The sequence below is a fragment of the Pholcus phalangioides genome, unplaced genomic scaffold, assembly GCF_987345545.1.
Source record: "Pholcus phalangioides strain wild (caught in Gottingen) unplaced genomic scaffold, Ppha-v1.0 ptg000015l_1, whole genome shotgun sequence".
NCBI lineage: Eukaryota > Metazoa > Arthropoda > Arachnida > Araneae > Pholcidae > Pholcus > Pholcus phalangioides.
In genome coordinates this window covers 7,509,426-7,533,453 of record NW_028301608.1, presented here as the reverse complement: position 1 = coordinate 7,533,453, position 24,028 = coordinate 7,509,426, and the positions used below count along the sequence as shown (strand labels likewise).

The following is a 24,028-nucleotide window of genomic DNA, read 5'->3' as shown; positions in this document are numbered from 1 at the left end:
CGAAATCAATGGTCAGGGCCGTCCATAGAAGTCGATAATTGAAAGAAAAAACAATAACAACATTTTGGGATTTAGCCAAGACTTCTTAGTAGAAAAACATATTACACAGGAATTGGTGGTTAAGAGAGAAAACAATCGAGTTCTTGAGTTACCGGAAATACTGTTAATGGTGTTAATACAAATACAAATTTGTATTTATACCGTATTCAACGTATTATTAAAATGAGTGAGCCTTCTCTCGAAGGTTTACCATCTGAGATTATTCTTCAAATATTTTCCAGTTTGGATTATACGGACTTAGTCAAGTAATTATGATAAATAATTACATGCTTACATATGTTTCAAAACATCGATCGCGCAATAATATCACCGACACTAAGGAAATCGATATTTAATGTTATTTAAAGGGACATGATGAAGCAGAAGCATTATTTATTTATACAAATATTTTAACGCTTATGAAAAAATAATAAGTCATTTCTTTTTTCCCCCCAAATCATGCGTTGTTTTGTAATGTAAATAATATTTTTGTATTTTTCAATGATTTTTTTCCTCCTAAACACTAATGGAAATCAGCCCAACAATTGCAGCTGTTAGGGGCACAAAAAAAAGCTCTTGGTTAAAAAATAGGGAACAGCTATAGTATAATCCCTTTTGATGATGTGTTGGCGAGAAAGACATCCAAAAGCATGATGAGAAGTTGCCAAGAGTGAAACAGAGTCATGCTTTCAGACATTTTTCTTGCTGAAGAAAAAATTGTCAAAAAGTCATAACACTATAGCTGTTAAAGCAAAAAAATTAACAACAAAAACAATAGCATTATCAGACTAAATCGGTGATTTCCAATGGGGGGCTCCATACCCCACAAGGGAACAATTGGATTTTTAAGGGAAGCAATTTGGGAATGAGTTTTTCTATTAAGGTTGGAACTTGAAACTCACCATTTCTATATCAGCTGAAATTCCTACTTTTTATACCATTTCTTGATAATTTTCTTTCATTTTTCACTCTCTGTGTTTTCTTTGGAATTGGCCCAGGGGTTCTCAAATTGTTTGTTCCAAAGTCCATGCCTGCTACTAATAAAATGAAAGCCACGGATACCTTTACAACATAGTATTCTATATACATCAATGTAAAAAAAATGAGTTTGTTATTTCATCCAAGTTCACAGACCCTCAGAAGTCTCCTCAAGGACCCCTGGTTAAGAACCACTTCTTGTGCAACTAAGTATCAAATCAAAATGTCTTTATATCAAATACAACGCCACAACAGGCAAACTGCCCAACGAGGTGGCTGACTTAAGAACATCATGGATCCCCGAGCCCCTACCTACTAAGTAAATGCCCAAATGGTTTTTTGGCTCCTTCAATGTGAATAACAAGAATTACAAGTAATGTGGTATCCCTCCCCCCCCCCCCCCCGGGGTTGCAAAAATTTAAAGAATGGCTTGTATGTAACAAAAAAAACGTTATGGAAATGTGAAGTTTCTCATGGAAGGGTGTACCTCTTGTCTACAACCATATGGGGAGGGCATCAGGGTTTCAGAGATGCTTTTGTGGGGGACTGGCCTGAAAAAGGTTGGGAACCACTTGATTAAATAGTGGATCAAGATTACAAATATAAGACCAGACACAGGATTGAAAATAAAAAAACAAGGGCTTGCTTTTTGAACAATACAACCATCCCTCCCGATATATAATTCTCTGGAATATAACTGTAAACCTGGACTTTTTTGATAATAATAATAATACAAAACTTGGGGCAAAAAAGTTCTCTCGGTTTGGTCAAAAACAGTCTCTGGGTTCAATAAAAACACGATTGCTTGATTATTCTAATGGCTAATATGCTATAAGAGTAACTACACTGAACACAGAAAACAGAAAAGGAATGGTATAACCTGACCTGACAATGATGGGGAATGGTACACCTCACATTAAAATGGAACAAAGAAATGAAAACCCAAATAACCCATGAAAAAGAAGGAAGGTCAAGTTTAGTGCCCCTGGTCTGTTTGACCAGAGCTAGATGACAAAGAACACCCTGTTTGAAAATCCAGCAGTTATGGATGAAGTATTCAAACTATCGCCACCTGCATCACAGATGGTGCTGCAAAAAAAGGAAATGGCAACCCAGCACCAAATAGGGGACCAGAGAAAAAACTCCAGCTTCCTTCCCTGTAATTAACTGGCCAAAAAAAATTTGCCATGGAAATGGATTTTTATCAATATTATATGTTCTCCAGAAGTAGGTTTTTCATTGCAGTCTATGGAAGTGCCGCTGTGGTAGTCGAGCGGTCATAGTAACAGACTCACATCGCTAGGACCTAGGTTTGAACCCCACTGTCACCACACTGGTGGTAGGCTGAAGTTGGTTTTTTTTATGGACTCCAACTTTGAGGAGTAAATGCAAACCGATCTTCCCATTAAAAAGTCTTACTACAGAGAGTAACAGGTCTGCAAGGTACAATGTTTCAAGCATTGTACTTTACTCATAGTTAGAAAAATTGATGACTGATTGCAGCACCACACGTAACAAGCATTAAACAGGAACAAACTTCATATTATGCACATTCCTGCATGTAGGCCTACCCATCATTATAAATTCCGTAGAAATTTATTCATTAAAAATTCTTTAGAGAAATTTGTACGAGGTGCATGTATGGTTAAGTAGTAGTTGCCTATGGAAGTATGTTGTGGTCATAGGCATGAAATTTATTAGGTCCGATTCCCCCAATATTTTTCACTGTCTCCATAATGCCTATGGAAATACTGATCCCCCCAATATTTTTCACTGTCTCCATAATGCCTATGGAAATACTGATCCCCCCAATATTTTTCACTGTCTCCATAATGCCTATGGAAATACTGAGTTGGAGTCCATGCCTAAATATTATCATTAACTTTACACCTATAGTTATGATATATGTTAAAAATATCATATAATTGGTGTATTTGAAGGGGTGGGTTGAATTCGTAATCATGAGAGGCGCACTAAGTCAATAATTCTATCCAAGAATTTAAATTTGTGAAAGTTATCAGGAAACTTTCAGAATAGCAATAATATGCACCATTCTTTCTCTTGAACACTTGCTAACAGCTGTGATTTGGTCGTGTATATTAGGGTTTCTAGATGTAGCAGTTGCGCTTGAGGCCAGCATTTTTTTACAGGCTCTGTACTATTCATAGATGGGGAAAAAAAACTACAGTGAAACCTTTACAACTGGCATTTCTTGTTAGCAGACACCTTTCGTTAATATACACTTTTCAGGACTGAAACAGGGCCTTAATGTATTTTGCTATACTACTATACGTTCAAAAAGTTCTGAGACTTATTTTATTGCAAAAAATGAATACAGATGGAACTGTATAAAAGGAAATTCTTTATCCTTAAGGGGCAAATTTTTTTATCTAAGGAAAAAAGAAAAAGTCACATAAGGCAAGATCGGAAGGAATAAACTGGTTGTAGAATTGAGTTTTATGTTTTCACAGGTAATCTGACACCAGGAGGGGCCTGTGAGTCCTTAACTGTCTGCATGATTTGGTGAGAAGCAACCAACCAGATCTTTGTAAGGCCAAGTCATCATCACATCTCCCATCATGACAATGTGCCTTGTCACAGGTCCCTTCTGGTGTCAGATTACCTGCATTTCAATACTTCTACAACCAGCTTATCCCCCCTCCCCCACAATCCTGCCTTTTGTGACTTTTTCCTTGAATAAAGAATTTTCTTAAAGGGCAATAATTCTCAGATTTTGAAGAAGTGCAGCGATGAAGGCCCTGGGGATAAAGTGACAAAGAACTATTGCAATCCGCATTTACATCTTCATATAAACAATGGCAAAAATGCATAATTGCACAGGGCAGTTACTTTGTAGGAAATACCAAATATATACCTGTACTTATTTTTTTGTAATAAAATAAGTCTCAGAACTTTCTGAATGTAGTAGTAGTTATTTAGAGATGTAAAATTCTCTAGAATAATCTTTAGGAGAATAAAGCCTGAGAGAGAGCCTAGCAAGAATAATTCTTGAGAATATTCTCTGAAAGGACTACTGTTATAAATAACTTGAGAATATTCTTATTATTTTTTATGAGAATATTCTCCGGTTATTTATAATAATAGTCCTTCCAGAAAATATTCTCAAGAATATTTATAATAATGTATATTATAATAAAAAGTCTTTGCAAACGATTTGAAAATATTCTCACCGAGAAGAATATATTCGAGAATATTCTCTGAAAGGATTATTATAAATAACTTGGGGATAATTTTTATTATTTTTGATATGAATACTTTCCAGTAATTTATGAATTTATGATAGTAGTCCTTCTAGAGCAGCGGTTCTCAACCTTTTTTCACTTGCGGAGCCCTATCCAGTAGGAGACACAGTATATAATTTCTATGGCGGAGCCCTGTTTGACTCAAAGAGCCCATTTTTGCACATAATTTTCATGGCAGAACCTTGTAGACCTCTTTTATTTATCTATCAAATTTACTGATTTATATTATTTTCCTTGAGTCGTCGTGGAGCCCCTGGGAGGTGCACATAGAGCCCTTGGGGCTCTGCAGAGCACCGGTTGAGAACCCCAGTTTTCTAGAGAATATTCTCTCTTCCCATTAAGAAGATGGGAAAAATTAAAGTGTCTAGCTCGCAACATTAAACTTTAAAAGCGAGAAAATTAAACCAACATAGCTGAATTGCACAAAGAAATATGAGCAATACAAAATTAAAATTTTTGTATACTGAAGAAAATAACAGTTCTGTATCTTCTTAGAATGAAGGTGATTATAAGAATAGAAAATAGTTTCCTTTAATAACAATAGCATGATCCTTACATATTCTCAAGAGATGCATGATCTGTCCAGGAAATTTGTCAATGTTAATAGACATCCATGCCCAAGCCAGGATTCAAACCCAGACCTGCAGATTCAGAAGCTAGCTTGCTAACCACTGGACTGTCAGGTGGCTTTTCCAATCAACCTTAGCTAAAATTTTTTGGTTTTGAACTTATTCCTTGAAATTTATCTAATTCCAAAAAGAAATTTTTTAATCTTTACCAAAATCTTAATAACAAAAAATTTTGAAACTGCTCACTATGCAAAAAAAGAATATTCTTTATGTGAAAATAATATTCTCAGAAATGTTATTTATTGAGAAATTCTGAGAATATTCTCAAACTGAAAGTTGTCATTATTAGTTGATAATAACAAAAATTGTTTTGTTTCAAATGTTTGTGGCAATGAAAATGGAACTATATTTTATGTAAACATAATTAATAAAAAAATGTAATTATTCAAAAGAAAAATTAATATTCTTGATTATTCTGCAATTTTTAGATCCGAGAGAATATTATTACCTCATATCTTTAAATAATATATTAATGCACACTTCCCATTAGCAGACAAAAAATTCATTCCCACGTCCATTATTTAGAGGTTTCACTGTAATATTGATCTTGCACTCTTAGACATCATCCTATGAGACTCATCCTAGTGAGGCATCCTCATGTAGGGTCATGGTATGTATTTCAATGTAATACAAGCATGAAAAACAATATATTGGATCATATATCAAACAGCATACTTTATTAATGAAATCATATTACAGTAGAACCCTGTTTATCCAAGGTAATGGTGGGGAATAGGATTAGGGAACACAAAAACCACAGTTAAGCCTAGATTACACCAAATGCTAAACACGCATACACAAACAAATAAGGGTAAAACACAGACATGGGTGATACTAATTAAATACACACAAAAAATTATATATGTGGCTTGGCTCCAATGGACATTTGTTCTTCGAGGAAGCCTGTATGGTTAATACTTATAACATTTTTGTTTGATCCATGAATGATATTTTTGTCTTTTTTTATAGTGTGAGTTATTTGAACCATAGATTTCGGGATCTGGCTGCTTATCCAGCAAGATGGAAAACGCTATGTCAGAAGTATTGGTTAGTGCAAGAGTAGGTATAAACTGATGTAGTCGAATCCCGTTTTAACGAATACCAATATAGCAAAAATCTCATTTTAACGAACACTTTTCTAATTTCCCAGATAAGTTTACATAGGAACAATGCATAAATTTAGAGTTCCTTTATAACGGAGTGATTTCTTCAGTCTCTTGGAGTTCGTTATAATGGGATTAGACTGTATCAGGTTTTATGTTTTGCTGAATGTGTTACTTTATACATACAGTGGATCCTACTTACAACATTTCCACTTCTAACGTTTTCATGATTGTTTTTTGAAAATGTTATAAATTGGGATCCTTCGTATTTAACTGAACAATACATTACTTATTTGCAGGGCCACAACTAGGGAGGGCAGGCCAGTCTCATGCCCCAAGTGCTGGAACAGAGGGGGCTCAAATTTTATTCTCAAACCTCTCCTTCAACATTGCAAGGGGGTGCCAAAATTTGTTACTTTTCATGATCGAGTTTAGTTAATACAAGCTCTAATAGTAATAAAAAAATTTGTCGATGAAGTCATTCTGTCAGGATTCAGCTGTATTATTTTCTAGCATATGATTGGAAATGATAATCACAAAAAACACAAAAAATATCTTTTCCCTCCCCCCCCCCTCTTTTTTTTATTTGTATTTATTAGAAAAAATAAGTTTAATGAGAACATTTTTTTTTTAATCAGATGTCCCTATAATATGACTTGGAAGGAGCAATTTATATCATTCTACATAGATATGGGAAGATATATCAATTGTTATGCCTCTATACGAACGTCATGGTTGAAAATTATGGACTTCATGAATCTAAATTGCTCTAAAATATGGCAAACTGTGAATGGTGAGTATTTTGAGAGAAACGTTATCATTTTTTTTTAAATTCCAAAAAATATTGTTTTTTCTTTTTATTCAGATTTTCAAATTATTAATAGCAAATACAGAAAATTTATTAAAAAACTGTGGCAGACAAAAACTTTGATTTATTTGTCTTGGCTTGTGAACCAAATTCATCTAATTGCTCTCTAACATTGAAGGTTTGAGTACCAAGTGAAAACAGACATTACAAGTATTCACTTCAGAATTCGACTTCTCACAAAATGATTGTAGGTCTATACCAGGGCTTGACAAATCATAAAAGAAAAATTAGGCCCCAGCCAAATTTCCCAAAAACCAAACAAACAGTGCAATAAAACAGTTACACAACTTCTAAAAATTTTACGTTTTCTTCAGACTCCAATTTAGCCATTGCACATAAAAAATTTCAGACACCAATGAGTTGGCCCAGTCTAATTATTTATCTTTCTTGTGTATAAAATGACAAACATGCAATGAAAAATTTCTTAATGGTGAAGTCTAATTTTCTAGTTATTTTATTTGGCCACCCAACATACAGCAAACGTTATTTCTCTCTCTCTCTCTAGTAATCAAATCTTTTATCACATTTGCATATACATGTGTGAAATTCATTTCATGGATTTATTTTTTAGATGGAATTTCAGAAGAGCACCTTAATTTAGTTGAAAATTTATTAAGGTTGAAACTACCAAATGATCTGAGATGTTCATACAGAATTCATAACGGCCAAAAACTATCCTCTCTGGGGTAAGCTTGTAAAAATTATAGACCTTCATCAACTGTGTATTTGCATACATAAATATATATATTTTTTGACAATATGATAATTTTCTTTTGGCTTTCCTTTCATTTGACCTTCATATATGTGGTGTTGGGATATTTACATGTTTCATAGCTCTTGTTTTAAGTGCTAATTTTCTGTCTGTTAACATGAGATTTACAAAAAACCCTCTTTGTAACATGTCTTTCATTTTTTTTTTTTTTTGAGTTGTTCTTTATCTCTATTCTAAACACTGACTAAAATAACATGAAAATTGTTGTAAAGCAAATTTTATCTATTGAATAAATAAAATTTTCTGTTTTTTTTTTTTTTTTTTTTTTTTGTGTATGGCTAAATGTGGGATAAACAAGATTGGTTTTAATAAAAGCAATCTTGATTTTTGTTGATGCAATGTGACTCAGGGTTGGTAAAAAAACTTTTTTTTTTTTAAAAACCAAAAAACGGTTATCAAAAGGTTTTTTGATAACGAGTTAAACCAAAAAACTTGGGTTTTTGGTTTAAACCAGTTTTTTGGTTTTAATAGCATTGACATTAAAAACAATGACATTTCTGAAAAATCATTCAAACTTCTAATAGTTAATTAAAATAAGATGTTTATTAATGTAATTAACACAATGCCCATATTAATTAATCTATTTCTTTCATTTTAATAAAAACTTACTTTTGCAAACTAATTATTTTACAGCTTAACTCAAGGAATTATTTTTTGTTTGAGAATTCTTATTAACCATATAATAAAGATGTTTTTCATAGTTACTTTTGATATGCTTAATTTGGACTTTATTTTGCAAAAACTATGATAAAAACTAGGCAAATACAATGTGTTTAATGAAGCATAATTAATACAGATTAATTAGCAATGATTTACCAGGTGTACAAGTATGAAATGCAGATTTCAGACAACAGATAGCACACCAATGCAGTTTGTGCTGTAAAGATTTGACACTGCACAATTTTGTTGTGTCATCAACAAGTGTCAGACGCGCACGAGTGATAAATTGGAAAAGTGTGTGCATAGTTTTGTGTTGTTGTGTTCAATATGTCAAAATTTATACCGAACAAAGAGCATTCGTGGACAGCATTAACTTTTTGTTTTCATTTGAAGAAAACTGCTGCTGAATCATACCGATTACTTCGAGAAGCTTATGGTGAACATGCTCCATCTTATCAGAACATGCTCCATCGCAAGATACGTGTGAACGATGGTTTCTGCTTTTCAAAAGTGGTGACTTCGATGTTGCAGACAAGGAAGATGGAAAACCGCCAAAAAAATACGAAGATGTGGAATTGCAAGCATTGTTGGAGGAAGATGATATGCAAACACAGAAACAACTTGCAGAGCAATTGGGCGTTAGTCAATAAGTTTTTTCCCATCTCTCTGAATGTCATCCCATCTCATCTGAATCTTTCTGCAGTTTTCTTCAAATGAAAACAAAAAGTTAATGCTGTCCACGAATGCTCTTTGTTCGGTATAAATTTAGACATATTGAACACAACAACACAACACTATGCACGCACTTTTCCAATTTATCACTCGTGCGCGTCTGACACAACAAAATGGTGCACAACAAAATGGTGCAGTGTCAAATCTTTATAGCACAAACTGCATTGGTGCGCTATCTGTTGTCTGAAATCCGCATTTCATACTTGTACACCTGGTACGATATATGGGTGATTATAACTTAAGTTTTGATTTTAAAACACTAAAATAAAAACCACTGATCAGAATGACTTGAAAATTTGTGTGAATGTTCCTGAGGCAATGGAATTTTGTATGGCAAAGGGGGGGGGAATTTTTAAAAATGTAAAATGGATAACGCTGTACTCATCCAACACATGGGAAATTTGCTCGCAGAATGGATATGATAGCCAGTCAAGGCAAAATGATAATGCAATTAGCAGGGCATGATTCTGTAATTCATGGTAACATCACAAAAATAAAGTCAATTAAACAAACAACTACAACTTACACAAGAACTGCTAAATATGTTGTCACCCTGGCATCTGGGATTTGTCCAGCCCTGCTATTCACACACTGATGCTGTTGAAATGCCGAAATGATATGGTTGCGCAAAATATTACCGCTGGCCAAGTATAGCATTATCTGCTTGTATATTTTAGTTTTTTTTTTCTTTTGTGAAAGAAAATTCCATTGCTTCATGCAATGGATCCATGTAAATTTTCAAGTCATTCTAACCCGCAGTTCTTATTCGTGTTTTTGGAATCAGAACTTTAATTATTATCACCCTGTATATCTTTGATTATTTTTCATAAATCATTTACTACTGTGCATCCTAACCAAATGGTGACCCAGTCCATATTCCAAGGAATTTCTACCTGAAAATTATTTGGAGAGGGATCACCGGCCACTTCATGAACTGGCCAATTTTGGGCTTTTATTACTGTACAGTAGAACCTTGATTAACTGTTGGTAATGTTGAAAATATGGAAAAACTAATTCAGTACTAAGCCTGGTGGCGATATACAGTATGAGATGTGCTGCTTCCCATGGATAGAAAATGAAAATGTCTGTGAAGGTAATGTAACTACACTGGTCTTTGTCCTTAAAGAGTAGCTGGTCTTTTTTGGATAATAAGACCACCTTGCCTTAGCATGCCAGTGAAGTCACTACTGCTGTTGCTTCTTTGTGAAGAAAAAAAAAAAAGCCTGTGAGATAATACATCACCACCACCACCACATATGTGTGATGCAATCCTCATTCATGAATTTGCTTAAGATATAGAGCATCAGAATGTAGCGCAAAGTTAGAAAATGCAGTAAGAAATGGTTTGATACTATATATAATTTTCAGCAATTAAGATATTTAATATGAAAAAAAATTTATATTCAGGCCACTTTTACGAGATTGTTTTGAAAAAAAACACTTATATCATCTTACACAATTTAAAGATATACCATCAGAATGTACCCAAGAATAGGAAATGTGGCAAATCAAATCAAACATTTTGGCTAATAATGAACCAATATAATATTTTTCAGGGGAAAAAATTATATTTAGGTCACTTTTATGTGATTTTTTGAAAAAAAACCATTTGGTTAAAACCAACATGGTTTAAACCAAACAACCCTGAATTATGACTTACATCTAAATTACATTTGAATGACTAAAAGTTTAGTTTTAAAATTACAAATAGCCTATATTTTAAGAAAATTCAATCGGTTGAAAACTCTGATTCTGAGTTATTGGTGCTCAAAATATCTCTACCATAAAATATCATCAAATACCACAGTTAAATCTCCTATTAATTTAAATGGCATAAAAACGAATTTCAATATTTCAGTGAAATAATATCTGAAATGAAGTCAAATGAGATTCTGGAAAATTGTCATTGCATTTCTTGTTCCATCATCTTCCCATATTTTCAGAGAAAAATGTTTGCAAATGAGAAAAATGTTTGCAAATGAGAATAATTTTTTTGCTGGAGTTTAGATCCATTCAACTAATCACTGAAAATTTGGTTTTCCAACTTTAAGGTGCAAATGTGACCCAATCTTCCATTTAAAAAAAAAGTCTCTCCACAGAGAGCAACATAATAATTACAAAATGAAAAATTTGACATTGGGGATCCTATAAGTACTACTATTTAATGGAATGTTAGGTAACATTTCTTTGCAGAATTTCTAATGAATTGGTACATTCCGGAATGTATGTTCTGAGTGTATGTGTGACCCTAATGTATTTATGTTGTCAGAATTGTGCTTGTTTCATGTTCATCTGGCACTGTCCTGTCTCCTATATTTGGAAGTAAAGATGGTAAATGGTTGAATTTTTATGTTATGTGAGTATCGTATTGTAGGTCTGCCTGCTGTCTGCAGAGAGACTTTTTTAAACAGGGGACTGGAATTGTCTCCACCCCTTAAAGTTGGAAAACTGTCGAAAACCAAAACTTCAGCCTACCACCACTGCGCAGTCAACGAGGTTCGAACCAGGATTCTCATGATGAGAGTCCAGCATGATGCCCACACAACTGCATAGCAGCTAAAAATATCCTGCAAGTACTGAAAAATTTGACTAGAACTTAAAATGACAGACTTTAAAACTAAGGTTCCGTTGATTTTATCATAATTTCAAAGCTTCTATTACTTAATTCTACTCTTATTTGAAGTAGTTATTTTGGGTAAGACCTATCTTGTATGTGTAAAATTCTCACACACGCACCACATCTTTAACAACAATAACAATACTTTATTAGTGAGAAATATTGAATACAGAGAAAGTGGAAAAATTACCAAGAAGCCAAATGGTCCTTACTGGCAATCACAAATTACAGTTTGGTATGAATTATATGAGCAAGTAAACATAAAAACAAAAATTAATTAATACAACATGTGGTATGCAGAAAAAAAAACTAAACACAGTATGAATTAATAAGTTGTGGTGGCCACAGGCATGTAGTGATGATATACTGATAGTAGAAAAAATGTGAAAAATTTTCATTTTGAGTATTATGTTAATGAGAGAAAGGGGAAGCTATAGGAGAGGGAAATTTAACCCAAAAAAATTCTTCAATATCATTTATTGAAAACAGCATTTAAGTTTCTTTTTTATAGCTAGTAATGTGAAGTGTTGTTGTTAAGGAGTTGATTAGGTAAAGAGTTATAGAATTTCGGGAGAACATATGAAAAGTGTTTCTTATCAATCGTTTTATAGATTCTAGGGAGTAAATAGATGGAGTTGATTCTAGCAGAAGAACAAAAGGTGTTCAAAGGTAAAGAATGTTGCTTTTTAAATAAAATAACTATTGATTCAAAGAAATAGAGATGTCAAAGGGGTAAAATATTTAGAGAATGGAAAAGTTCAAGTGAGGGAGTACTATAATTCTTAGTTATCAGTCTAATTATTTTTGTGCAAAGTAATCAAAGGATATAAATTAGTAATGTGGTCTTTAAAGACAGCATGGTTAAAAATAGGCCTAAACTTTAGGTATAGTGTTTCTTTACAAGAGAGAAAAGGTTGAAAGAAAAAAGTGAAGTTGTGCTTTGCGTCTTCCTCTTTTTTCTCCTTTTTTTTGAGTCTTTTTATTATTTTTGTTTAATATTTGGTCAGGTACATCCTTTTTCAGTTATTAAATCTTAATTCTTTTTTCTTCTTTCCATTTTGGAAACTTAAGCTCAGTGGAATCATATTGTATCTCTTGTAGGTTAATGGGAAGTATGAATATCCATACTCATCACAGATCCGAGAGTTTATTAGACATGGATGCTATAATAGCTTGTGACCCAGTAGGTTCAGTATTCTTTCTGGTTCTGTAATTGTAAATCAAGTTTATATATCGGTTATCTTGTTGTACATAATCTTATAATATTTATATAATATTTACAAACTTTGTGATAAATTTTAGTTATTAATATTTTTAAAGAAAAAAATGATTTTTTTTCAATTTTGAGGAGCAAGAATTTAAACTATTAATAAGGCACCAATTATTGGTTAGTAATGGTTCAGTCTACCATCTAGTGCAAAATTTTTCAAACTCTTTGTCTCTTTGGTCCTTCTGAGTGTCAAAAATCTGTTGCCTCATATTCTGTAGTTTCAAGTTAGTGTCTGAAAAAAAAATTCAATATTTATCATAAGCAAAATATTATATATATACACTATCTACCAATAAGTATTTGGACACCTATGCAAATGACGATATCTGCGGTCCTGAGATACGTCACGCCCTCTGCCGGTATATATCGTGTAGGAAACAACATCGGCATTAGTCGCATGCAAGATGCTGCGCAGTTCGGAGCTCTCTGATTTCGAGAAAGGTATAATTATCGGGTATCACAAAAATGACCGATCCTTAAGGGACAATTTAGCGAGCTGAAGTACCCAAAATTGACAGTGGCCTATGTGATTAAGAAGTGGAAGGTGAGCTGTGATTGTCGGAATTTGCCCCGAGTCGGCAGACCAACGAAACTGGGAGATAGAGACCGACGGGTGCTGTCCAGAGAAATTCGGAAGAACTGCACCCAACCGATGGCCCTCATCCGCGAGGAGTTTCAACAGGCATCCGGGAGTATTGTTTCAATGAATACCATCCGTAAGGAAGCACATCTGATTGGTTTTCATGGTCGTGCTGCTGCTCATAAGCCTTTGATCACAAAGTCCAACCGCATTGCTCGGTTAATGTGGTGCAAAGCACATCGAAATTGGACCGTAGATCAGTGGAAACGGGTTCTTTGGAGCGACGAATCAAGGTTCACCCTCTACCGTTCGGATGGCAGGGTCTGGGTCTGGCGTCTGCCTGGAGAACGTCTCCTGCCAGAATGCATTGTGCCAACAGTCAAGTTCGGCGGAGGTGGAATTATGGTCTGGGGGTGTTTCTCCTGGTATGGAGTGGGACCCTTGGTCCCCATTCATGGTAAGCTCAACGCCGATGCCTACTGCACTATTTTGGATGACAATGTGCTTCCTACGTTGTGGCAGTTTTACGGGGTGGACCCCTGTTACTTCCAGGATGACAATGCCAGCTGTCATACTGCGAGGTTAACCAAGGCTTGGTATGGTGCCAATGGGGTTCATCGAATGGATTGGCCTGCCCAGAGCCCAGACCTGAACCCTATCGAGAACCTCTGGGACGAGTTGGATCGCCGAATTAAGGGGTGCCCTACCCGTCCAAAATCGGTGAAGGAACTGACATGTCTTCTCCAAGCCGAGTGGAAGAAAATACCACTAGCCGTCACACAAGGACTTCTGGAAAGTATGCCCCGGAGGGTTCACGCTGTAATTGCCTCTTGTGGAGGCTCTACCAACTATTGATTTTGAATAAAGTTAGTTTTTCTTTTCTATCACAGGTGTCCAAATACTTATTGGTGGATAGTGTGTATATATATATATATATATATATCATTTTTTACTTATCCCTGATTAGTTTTTAAAAGTTCAGAAATTCAAATACCTCCTACAGGAATTGAATGAATTGATTCTATTTATTTAGATGGCTTCTCGCCAAACTTAAAAAATATAAAAATTTTCAACAAAAAATTTTTTTTCACATGCCAGTACTTAGCAGCTAAGAATTATAATTAACGTACAAATATTTATCTGTTGGTGCTGACCTATATGTAATTCCATTACTAATGACCTTTTTTTTTTTTATTGTTTTTTTGTTTTTAAAAAAAGATCAATCCTCTTATGTTATATTAATTCCAACAAAACAAGCATTCACATTCTTAAAGTGCTGATTAAGTTGGTAAAAGGTGTTTAAATACATCATAGATCTTTTTCCAATAGCTTGCACTTGCTTATAGTTGACCACCATAAGTAAAAGCAGACTGACCTATTAAAACTTTGCTCATTTCAAAAGTATGTAATGATAATTGGATGTCATCAAAGTAAATATGGATAAATTCCCTACATCAGAAGGTAGAAAAACATGTTTTTTTCGTAACATAAACGACACTCAACATGCAACTCCAAAAATTACACACAACACTGAATAAAGATTTTTTCAGTATTTGTGGCAGTTGTTAGTTTTTACTAATAGTCTTAACTCTGCAAATTTAACACTATTATACTGGTAAATTAAATGTTCTGATAAATAGAATAAATATTTGTAAGCTATATCTTAGAATATACTCCTGTTGAAAAGTCAACATTGACAGATTGTAATGCAAATCTTAGTTTGACTGTTTACTTTGAATGATGATTTATGTGAAGGTTGCATTTTACAAAAATTTTAACCACTTTCCTTAATTATAGAAACATGTTCTCCTGTGTGTGTCTAAAATGCATTAAAGCTGTGCAGATTAGTTACAGCTAACAACTAAAAGTTCTTATCCCTCTGAAAATATGAATTCAGGTATTGATAAAATGCTCATCTTGTGAGTTTTCAGGTTCTTAGTACATTCTTTGTTTCATGTTTTTCTTTTATTTCCTCCAATTTTTGTTTTTTTCAAAAATGACTGGTTGTAACCTCACTGTTGAGAAGATATGAAAGTTTTTTTCTTTCATTGAGTATTATGTATTAATTAATATGTATTAAAATAACTTGAATACATACTCACATATTCATTAGACTACTGTAATTAGGTATGGGTTAACCTTAAAAGATGATAAAACTATAAATCTTGCATCAAAGAAGTCATTATTTTTCATGGAGTTTCTCTCCAAGGGTGTTTTTATAATAATGAGGTAATACTCTTCTGGAACAGAAGATGCCAGATGCAAATATTCAGTTAAAATCCAAACCAAAATTCAGGTGATTTTGAATGATGAAGGCATCAAAAAGTAAATAAAAAATATAATAAACTGCATAGCCATTCAGAGTTAGGAAAACCTCACACACTTTTTCTGAGCTATGCCACCACAAGAAGCAGAGCATTGCAGGACATTATGTAACCAATAATGCAAACAAAAAAATATTTTTAATGGTGTCTATAAGTATGTACACAAAGACTGGTGTACATTTTTTTTTCATTCAATATTTTTCTATTAGTTTTAATTCAGATTTATTTGAAGAATACTCAAGACACTTAAAATTGTGTATCTTGAATGCATTCATGTTCAAGTTTGGCAAAGTACATCTTTCTTTTTTGTATGCAGATATTCATATAATACATTTCATGCAGTCTATTTCAAATATTTTAGTGGCTTCTATTTCATTATAAGTTGTTTCTTTAATTATTATAAATGGTTTTATTAAGGGAAAGGAAAGCGAATTCCAACTAAATTTTATATCTTTACTGTGATATTAATTTATCTTATGTTGCTAGCCAAAATAGAAGGCTTTTTACTATATCATGATGAGCTAAGTCATCATCAGATTTCATTGAAAGTTTGGCCATTTCTGTGATGTATGGCAAAAACTAAAATGCATTTTTAGGAAATTATATTTTGATTTAAGATTTTTCATTTCCTTATATTTTCGTATTCTTATTACCATGAAATCTACTTTTAAATTGTTTACTTTTGTTATTTGTTTGAAAATGTACGAAATAAAATTTCTCATTTGTGTTTCGTTCCCCCTTTTCCCACAATTTTTTTCAATGCATCGACTTGCCTGCCTTTATATAACAAACCTCTATAAAACCAGAGTATGAAAAACCTGATTTCTTCATTTAAATTAACTGACTGCTTATATTAATTAAAACAAATCTAATTAATCATTAAGAATTCATATTTTTCACTGACACTCTCAAATTTAATTCAGCATTAATGAATAAACTAATAAACAATAAGAAACAAACTAATACAACATAAACAAGCAAACTACAAGCAAGAAATATGAACACCAAAAATCTGTGTTTATGTAACATGAAAGGTCATTGATTTAATTTAAATTTTATTATTTGAATATCTTTCTCAGTGATTTTTTTAACCAAGCTGATTTAAATCTGTGTACCCTGTATAAAAAACTAAATTTTCCCTGAAACACTCACATTTGCTTTGATTGATATTGAATTTCTTTATATAACAAGTTTTTTATTGAACAATAGTGACTTAAATAAATAGTGATGTGACTATATTTAAAAAATAGTCTTTAATCAATTTTTTTCCGTGGTGTCCTGGTGTTTTAGGTAGACAAACATTAATTCATTTCCGTTAGAACTCCATTTGCAAGTTTTTTATTTGTTTTATTCACACTAGGATCGTGAAGGTCTACGTGGTTGTATACCGGTAACTTTTTGCATTCGCACTGGAACCTCTCAGTATCTAGCCATCACAGATGAGGAAGGTTATGATATCAATACTGTTTTTTACCTAGCTGGAAACGAAATGAATTCAGGCTCATCGTTCTTCATGTATCCATTTCAGACTTACAATACCAACCGAGATGCTTTTATAACTGGTAATAATCCATGAAACTTTCTTGAAACATTTAAAGTTTCTAGGCTGCTATTCTATTTTTTCCATTCTTAATTTAGACAAGCCTGAAAGTTCAAATTTGTTTGAAAGAAGTAATTTTTTTCATGTGTTTCTAACTCCCATAGCGAGGTCATTTCAAGAATGGCTATCAAATTATGCCACATTTCTAGTTGATGAAAATCCTGATGTTGGAGATCATCAGCTTTATTTGTAAGTTCATAAAATATTTCATTGAGTATATACCAATAGACAAGTTTTCAGTATCAAAAAATGATTCCCGAATTGTGTTCTACTGCACCCTAAAGTGCTATGACGTCTATCAGGGTTACAGAAAGATATTTTAGAGACAAAATTTTATTGAAAGTGGTAATGACTCCTAATGACTCAGCTTTTTTATGCAAGTATATTACAAGATCAGTTCAGATGACTCATTTAAAATATTTTTTTATAATTTCTTTACAGTATCAGATTAACACTGCTCAAAATAATTAAGGTATATTCATTATTCATTTACATTTATTAAAATTTAGAGTTGATGATTAACTCTTGCAATAAAACTCTTTCTGAATACCTAATAATGTTTGTTGTCAATAATTTATCATTTAAAATGTTTAAAAATCACAATTAAATAGAAATTACATTTCCCCTTAATTTTTTTGAGCAGTGTATTAATGAAACAATTATTTTCCGGATATTATGCTGAGGTGAGCTCGGAAAGAAAGTCATCACGTCTCCGCCGGGACTCGAACCCAGGCCCTCTTGCATACCGGGCAAGCATGCTAGAGGTATGCAAGAGGGCCTGGGTTCGAGTCCCGGCGGAGACGTGATGACTTTTCTTTCCGAGCTCACCTCAGCATAATATCCAGAAAATAATTGTTTCCTTGATATCTTTGGCTGAGAAAGAAGCCATCTATATCTCTCTAAGTGTATTAATGGTTTGTTAAAAATCTCACATAGTTTTGTTCGTGTAAAAAATTATAACATTAGAGAACATCCCATTTGACTTGATGCGACAATGTGCAAGTCAGACCACAGCTGACTTATGGGATAAGCCAGAATGCTGAATCTTGATTTGTATTTCATTCCTTCATCCTTATATTTTTCATCTATCATACACGTGTACTTTTAAACAGTCACTCAAGTACAATTTTTTTTCTACTTGTTATATGTATGAAAGCACTTGTGTAAATCGAATATTTTCTAAGCTTTCTTCAACTTTGCCATAAAAAAATTTATCTGGTTTTTTTAATTCAAAGTTCTTATTAAAATATACCTACCTGCATGACTATAAACTTCCAACTGCATATAGTTTACTGTTAAATGCATTACTAATAGCCAAATATTATTTTTAAATTCAGAAATTTGTATATCATAGTATCGAGTGTCAAAATTTTTAAAAGGCTAAAAAATATTACATTTTTTGATTCTTCAACAGATTTCATCACGATCCTGTATGTATTGCTACTACAGGATTTGTAAGTGTTTCTGTTGCAACATTTTTCATGCCAGAGCTTAGCAAAGTTACTCCTCCAGAATTTTTTCACACTTACCGCATCACGTAAGTAATTTATTTCTCCGTAAATCAATATAATAATGTGGATGTAAACTTTATATAAACCTGTCTAGCGAATCACAACTTTCTAGGTAGTTCGAAATGTCTTATGTGTCTTACGGTCTTTTTTTTTTGTTCTACATAGTTACTGTCCCTTTCATTTCAATGTTATATAGATACAGTCGGACCCGCTTATAACAAAGTCGGAAAAAACTGTGAATTTGTTCGTTATACGCGAACTTCGTTGTATACAGATTTAGAAAATTGTACATTTAAGCAAAATTAAACGTAATTTACAAGCATATATGCATTCTTCAATACTGTATAAGCACTTTAAAAATAATTAGATTTTTATGTTAAATTATGACTGTCTATTTAAAAAGATACTGAAATTGGACTGAAATCATATTATCCCTTCAAAACCAAGAATTGGAATAATTCCAAATCCCTTTGACACCTCGCTTCTTTTCCTTTTTTGGCTTTAAACCAACTGTATAACTTCAATTTTGAAAGCAATGGAAAGCGTTTTGTGCTTGACATTCTCAAACTTTACTCACACTTGATTACACCACCACAGCCAATTTTTGAATCTAGGCAAACAAAAGGTGGTAAATTTAACAAAGGTGTTTAGGTCAAAAGGTGTTTAGAGGTTGAGGTCTTGGGAATAAATAACTTTTCTTTTTTCTAAGACTTTCTTCGAGTAAAATAAGACTCAGTCAAGAACAATAAAACAATTAAGCAAAGAGGACTTTACAGTAAATTCCTAAAAATGTTCTAATCGAATGTCTTCCAGAAGAAAAAAAGAGGGAGATCATCAGCTGTAGCTAAGGATTGTTGAAATGTAAATTTCATAGAAGAAGATTTAGATAAAATTAAACAGGAATTTCTTGGCAATTCCTGTTTGAAAACCGGTTGAAAATTCATTATAAGCGTACTTTGCTGAAATAGGTGTTTGTTATTATCAATCAAAATAACACAGATAAGCAATACAAAATTCACGGGACATGGAAAAACTTCGTTATATGTGGAAAACGTTTATATTCCTGTTTGTTATAAGTGAGCTCGACTGTTTATACATATTTTAAATCATGATTTTCCCCCCCAGTATGAGCATGTCAACAGACGCTCCAGCACTTGATGCATATCAATTAGAAACACGTCATTGGACTATTACAGATGAATATGGTAGAGAAAGGACAGTTTCTGGTAATGGGGTAGTTGGTAAGTTTGTTATTGGCAAAGCTGTATTTCCTTATCTACCACATAATTTTTTTTATTAATATATGATTTAAAACCTATTCAGTACACATTTATGAATTCCACTCAACTCATACTGTCATTTTTCTAATCAATGAGAATCAAAATTTTGCTATCCAATATTTATGCATCTGAGTAGAAGTCTATAGACAGGTGCTTCTGGTTTTTGATGACCATGACAAATTTATTTAAAAAAAAGGATTTACTTGGTAATAGGAAGTTGTAGATATTTCAATAACTGTAACTGAAACTGTATTACTACAGTGTAATTGTCTCTCTCCGATATTGTTTGTGTTGTACATTCGGTTCATTTCGCAGAAAGCATTGACATAATAAACAGTTGATGTCATGATACCTCAATCTTTTATTTCAAGGTTTAAATTTATTCAAAATCAAACAAATCACTCCAGACGATTGGGAGAATAACTATTGTATTACAGGGGGGGGGGGGGGGGGGAATAAAAGGAAGTAGAACTTAACTAGGATCCTGAGAAGTTTTAAGATGAAACCCACCTTTTGAAAAAATTATGGGTATGAGAATCAGGATAGTTCTATTCTTAGAACTGTGACAAAAGTTAAAGATGATAGAAGAAATAAAAACACCAATCAATAAGTCAGGGGTTCTCAAACTTTTTCCACCCCAGTGCTCCTTACCCTAATTAATTCTTATCCATGGCTCTCCAGAGAAGTTTAACAAAGAATCTCTTTGAAAAACCTTTGTCAGACCACCACTCTACTGTGCCCCTGACAAAGGTTTGCGGCACACTGTGTGAGAACTCATGTAATAATGTATTTCTAGACATCCCATGGAGGTGGAAGTAGCTCTGTTTGAAGCCGTTGACCTACTTGGAAGTGGATGATGATATAAAAAAGTACTCATAAGCAGTAAGCTTATGAGGTTTTAGGTTGAAAAAAGATAGTTATATAAATGAATATATATTTTACATTCTAATACAAAATTAATGTGTCTGGGTTAGATAAATTTCAGTTTAAGTCATAACAAAACCTAGATTCAAAATGTTTATGAACAATCAGTAAATAATATAGCCATTTCAGTTAGCAAATTATTTTATGCATGATTCTCGAATTATGTATTTAATAGTTTTATTCTTTTTTTGTCCCCAAAATTACGGCCCCAACATTGTGCATTTCAGGATTTGTGATTATCAACTTTTCTCCGGTTTTGAAGTAAGTTTTATGTTGTTTTACAGTTTGAACCCAATAAAATTCTTTATCAAACTTAAGTGAGAGATTTCTCCATGGTTCCAGATCAACTAGACCCTATCATAATCAAAAAGATGCTGTCAAAGGCTATGAAGGAGAAAGTTGTAATGTTTAGTATAGTATGTGTTAAAAATGTTAGATGTGTGCACTTTTGAATGGATAAATATAGTTTATTCTTTCAATTCAGGGCAATATCCTGTGCTGGTGCCAGGAGCTGATTATACCTGGATCAGCTGCACAACATTCAATACAACATATGGGAGCATGAAAGGATATTTTATGCTTCGTAATATAGCTACAGGTGTAGTATATTTAATGTTGATCATATCAGACCCTATTACAAAGTGAAAAAACTCAGCTTATAATAAACTTCAATTTAGCAGATTTTCCTTTAATGAAAGTTTTGCCACATAAAGTAGAAAGATGAAGTCCAACAATATTCACTCAAAATAAGTGGGTTGTATGTTGGACTTTCTACACTGTGCTCAAAAGGTATTTCCACTATATTATACCATAATGTTTGCATTTCTGTGTTAATTTACATTAAAAATTATTTTCCTTTAATGTAAAATGCTCCATATATTGTTATTCATTTCTTTGCAAGTTATACATCTAATGAACAAGTTATTCATAAGTTCTTTTGCATTGATTATATTAGAAAGAAATTTATGAAATTAAGCTGGAGTTATCTGCATATTCTCATTTTTTAGATGTACTACCAATAGTCATAAGCCTTTTCATGTTCAGTTTTTTACATTTAAATATCAATTTACTCTAATATCATGATCACTCACACATTATCAATGTGTAGTGATCACTTATATGAATTTCAATTTTGACAACTCTTTTTCTGTGTATGATTTGTATTTTTATATTTTGTCTAATAAATTCACATATGAAAATACTTGGCAATGCCTGAGAAAGTGTTAAATGCACAAAGCTTCATAGTTACCGTGCTTATAACTGCTGATTTTAATAGCATTATGGCCTCAAAATTCAGACCACTGAGATAATGATTCCCCTAATTCGAAATAATTGTGGGTGATCAGATTTTTTATTAGTTAGTGTTATGTTTTCTCTCTATTTGAGGGGGCAGAAAGAACACCACACCGGAAAAAATATTGAAAACACATCCACTTTCATATGGTTCCTGCTGTTGAGAAGATGTTCTGTACTGTTTTTCAATCATTTTCTTTTTTTTAAATAACGTGATCATCACATATTCCTAAGAGATTTTTATGATCATCTGTCCAGAGAATTTATTAGCATCAGTAGACATCCATGCCCGAACCGGGATTTGAACCCAGACCTGCACAGTCAGAAGCTAGCTCTCTAACTACTTGACTGCCGCCTGACAGTCGAGTGGAGAGAGAGTTATAAATCATTTGTTTAGATTGTTTGTTGTCAACTGCTATAAAGAGCGTGTCTAATATGATATAACAGTGCTATAGCAAAATAATTTTTGAATTTCATCCTAGATTTTTGATTGAATTAGGTTGTCATCTCGTCAAAAACAACTTTTATTTTCAGGAGATCGACTCAAAGTGGTGTGTCCTACATTTCATGTGAAGAGCTTGCCTTACATAACTGCTGAGTCAAGGGCTTCTAATAGAGAAGCAAAGAAGCAGAAAAGAAGTGATTCGCCAACCATGATGGAACTAGTTTCTGAACAGTTACCAGATGCTTGTGCCAAATGAAATCAGCTGACAATGTGATAAACTTAAATGTCTATTTGTAAAATACATTTTTATGATATATATTTTCATCATCTTCAAAAATATCCACTACAGTGTACTTAGAATAAATCATTACACATTCATCAAATATTAAGCACTTTCTCCTTCACTAATGCATGAGTATTATGGTGTGAAATTTCTCTGGTATTGTATGTATAATATTTTTTTTATTTGATTTCTATAACTTTTAGCATACATGTATCAACAGCCCACTTCAAAAAGGCAACAACTCAGAAAATGGCATTTTTGAGTTACGTTTACCGTTAAATGGTGGAAAATGCCTCTACATATTCCAAAACAACAACAAGTCCCAATTCTGCTTATATGCTCTTTACTGTAATTAAATCTGAGTTGATTCCCATTAAGTTCTATACAAAGTGAAGCTTTAAAATGCAGATTTCTTAAAACATAATTTTGAGTTTTTGAACTAAGCCGTCTATATATTTTTTTTCTTCCCCCACACATTATGATATACATATTATATGTGTTTTATATTTTTTTATCTTCTCTTATAAAATAATTTCTTACTTACATTTTTTTTTTGTCTGAGGTGATTTCACCTTCTTGGGCGATTCGCCTGTTGCGACTTCAAAACTTTTTTCCATATGTATTTTGTGTCAGAAAAATTTCACATTATATTATTCTTGTATATTTCCTTCATATCCTGTTGGTCAGATTGGGGGAATACAATGTGGCACTTCTTGCCAAGCATACAGCTAGTTGGTTGGCTTTGATGATGCTTTGAAGAGTTTCACATTGCACACATGCCAAAGGAGAGAGGTTGAGAAAAATGTATGCACTCTTAAGCATTTGTTTGCTTCCTTCTCAAATTTACATTCTTTAAG

At 32.9% G+C, this 24,028-nt stretch overlaps 1 protein-coding gene across 2 annotated transcripts; it reads left to right on the top strand.

Moving 5' to 3' along the window:
- The first annotated feature begins 21 nt into the window (after nt 1-21).
- On the top strand, nt 22-23,271 carry LOC149075425 (F-box only protein 3-like). 2 transcript variants are annotated; one of them, XM_089242751.1, is made up of 11 exons: nt 22-305; nt 5,879-5,968; nt 6,651-6,805; nt 7,452-7,566; nt 12,763-12,844; nt 17,196-17,397; nt 17,540-17,624; nt 18,850-18,972; nt 20,072-20,187; nt 21,635-21,748; nt 22,978-23,271. In XM_089242751.1, the coding sequence occupies exons 1-11, from the start codon at nt 223-225 to the stop codon at nt 23,142-23,144; spliced, it is 1,332 nt and encodes a 443-aa protein (XP_089098877.1). In that variant the 5' UTR covers nt 22-222; the 3' UTR covers nt 23,145-23,271. The 2 variants fall into 2 exon arrangements, with proteins under 2 accessions (XP_089098877.1, XP_089098878.1); XM_089242752.1 differs by lacking the exon at nt 22-305 and having other exon boundaries at nt 5,884-5,972.
- The last annotated feature ends 757 nt before the right edge of the window (nt 23,272-24,028 follow it).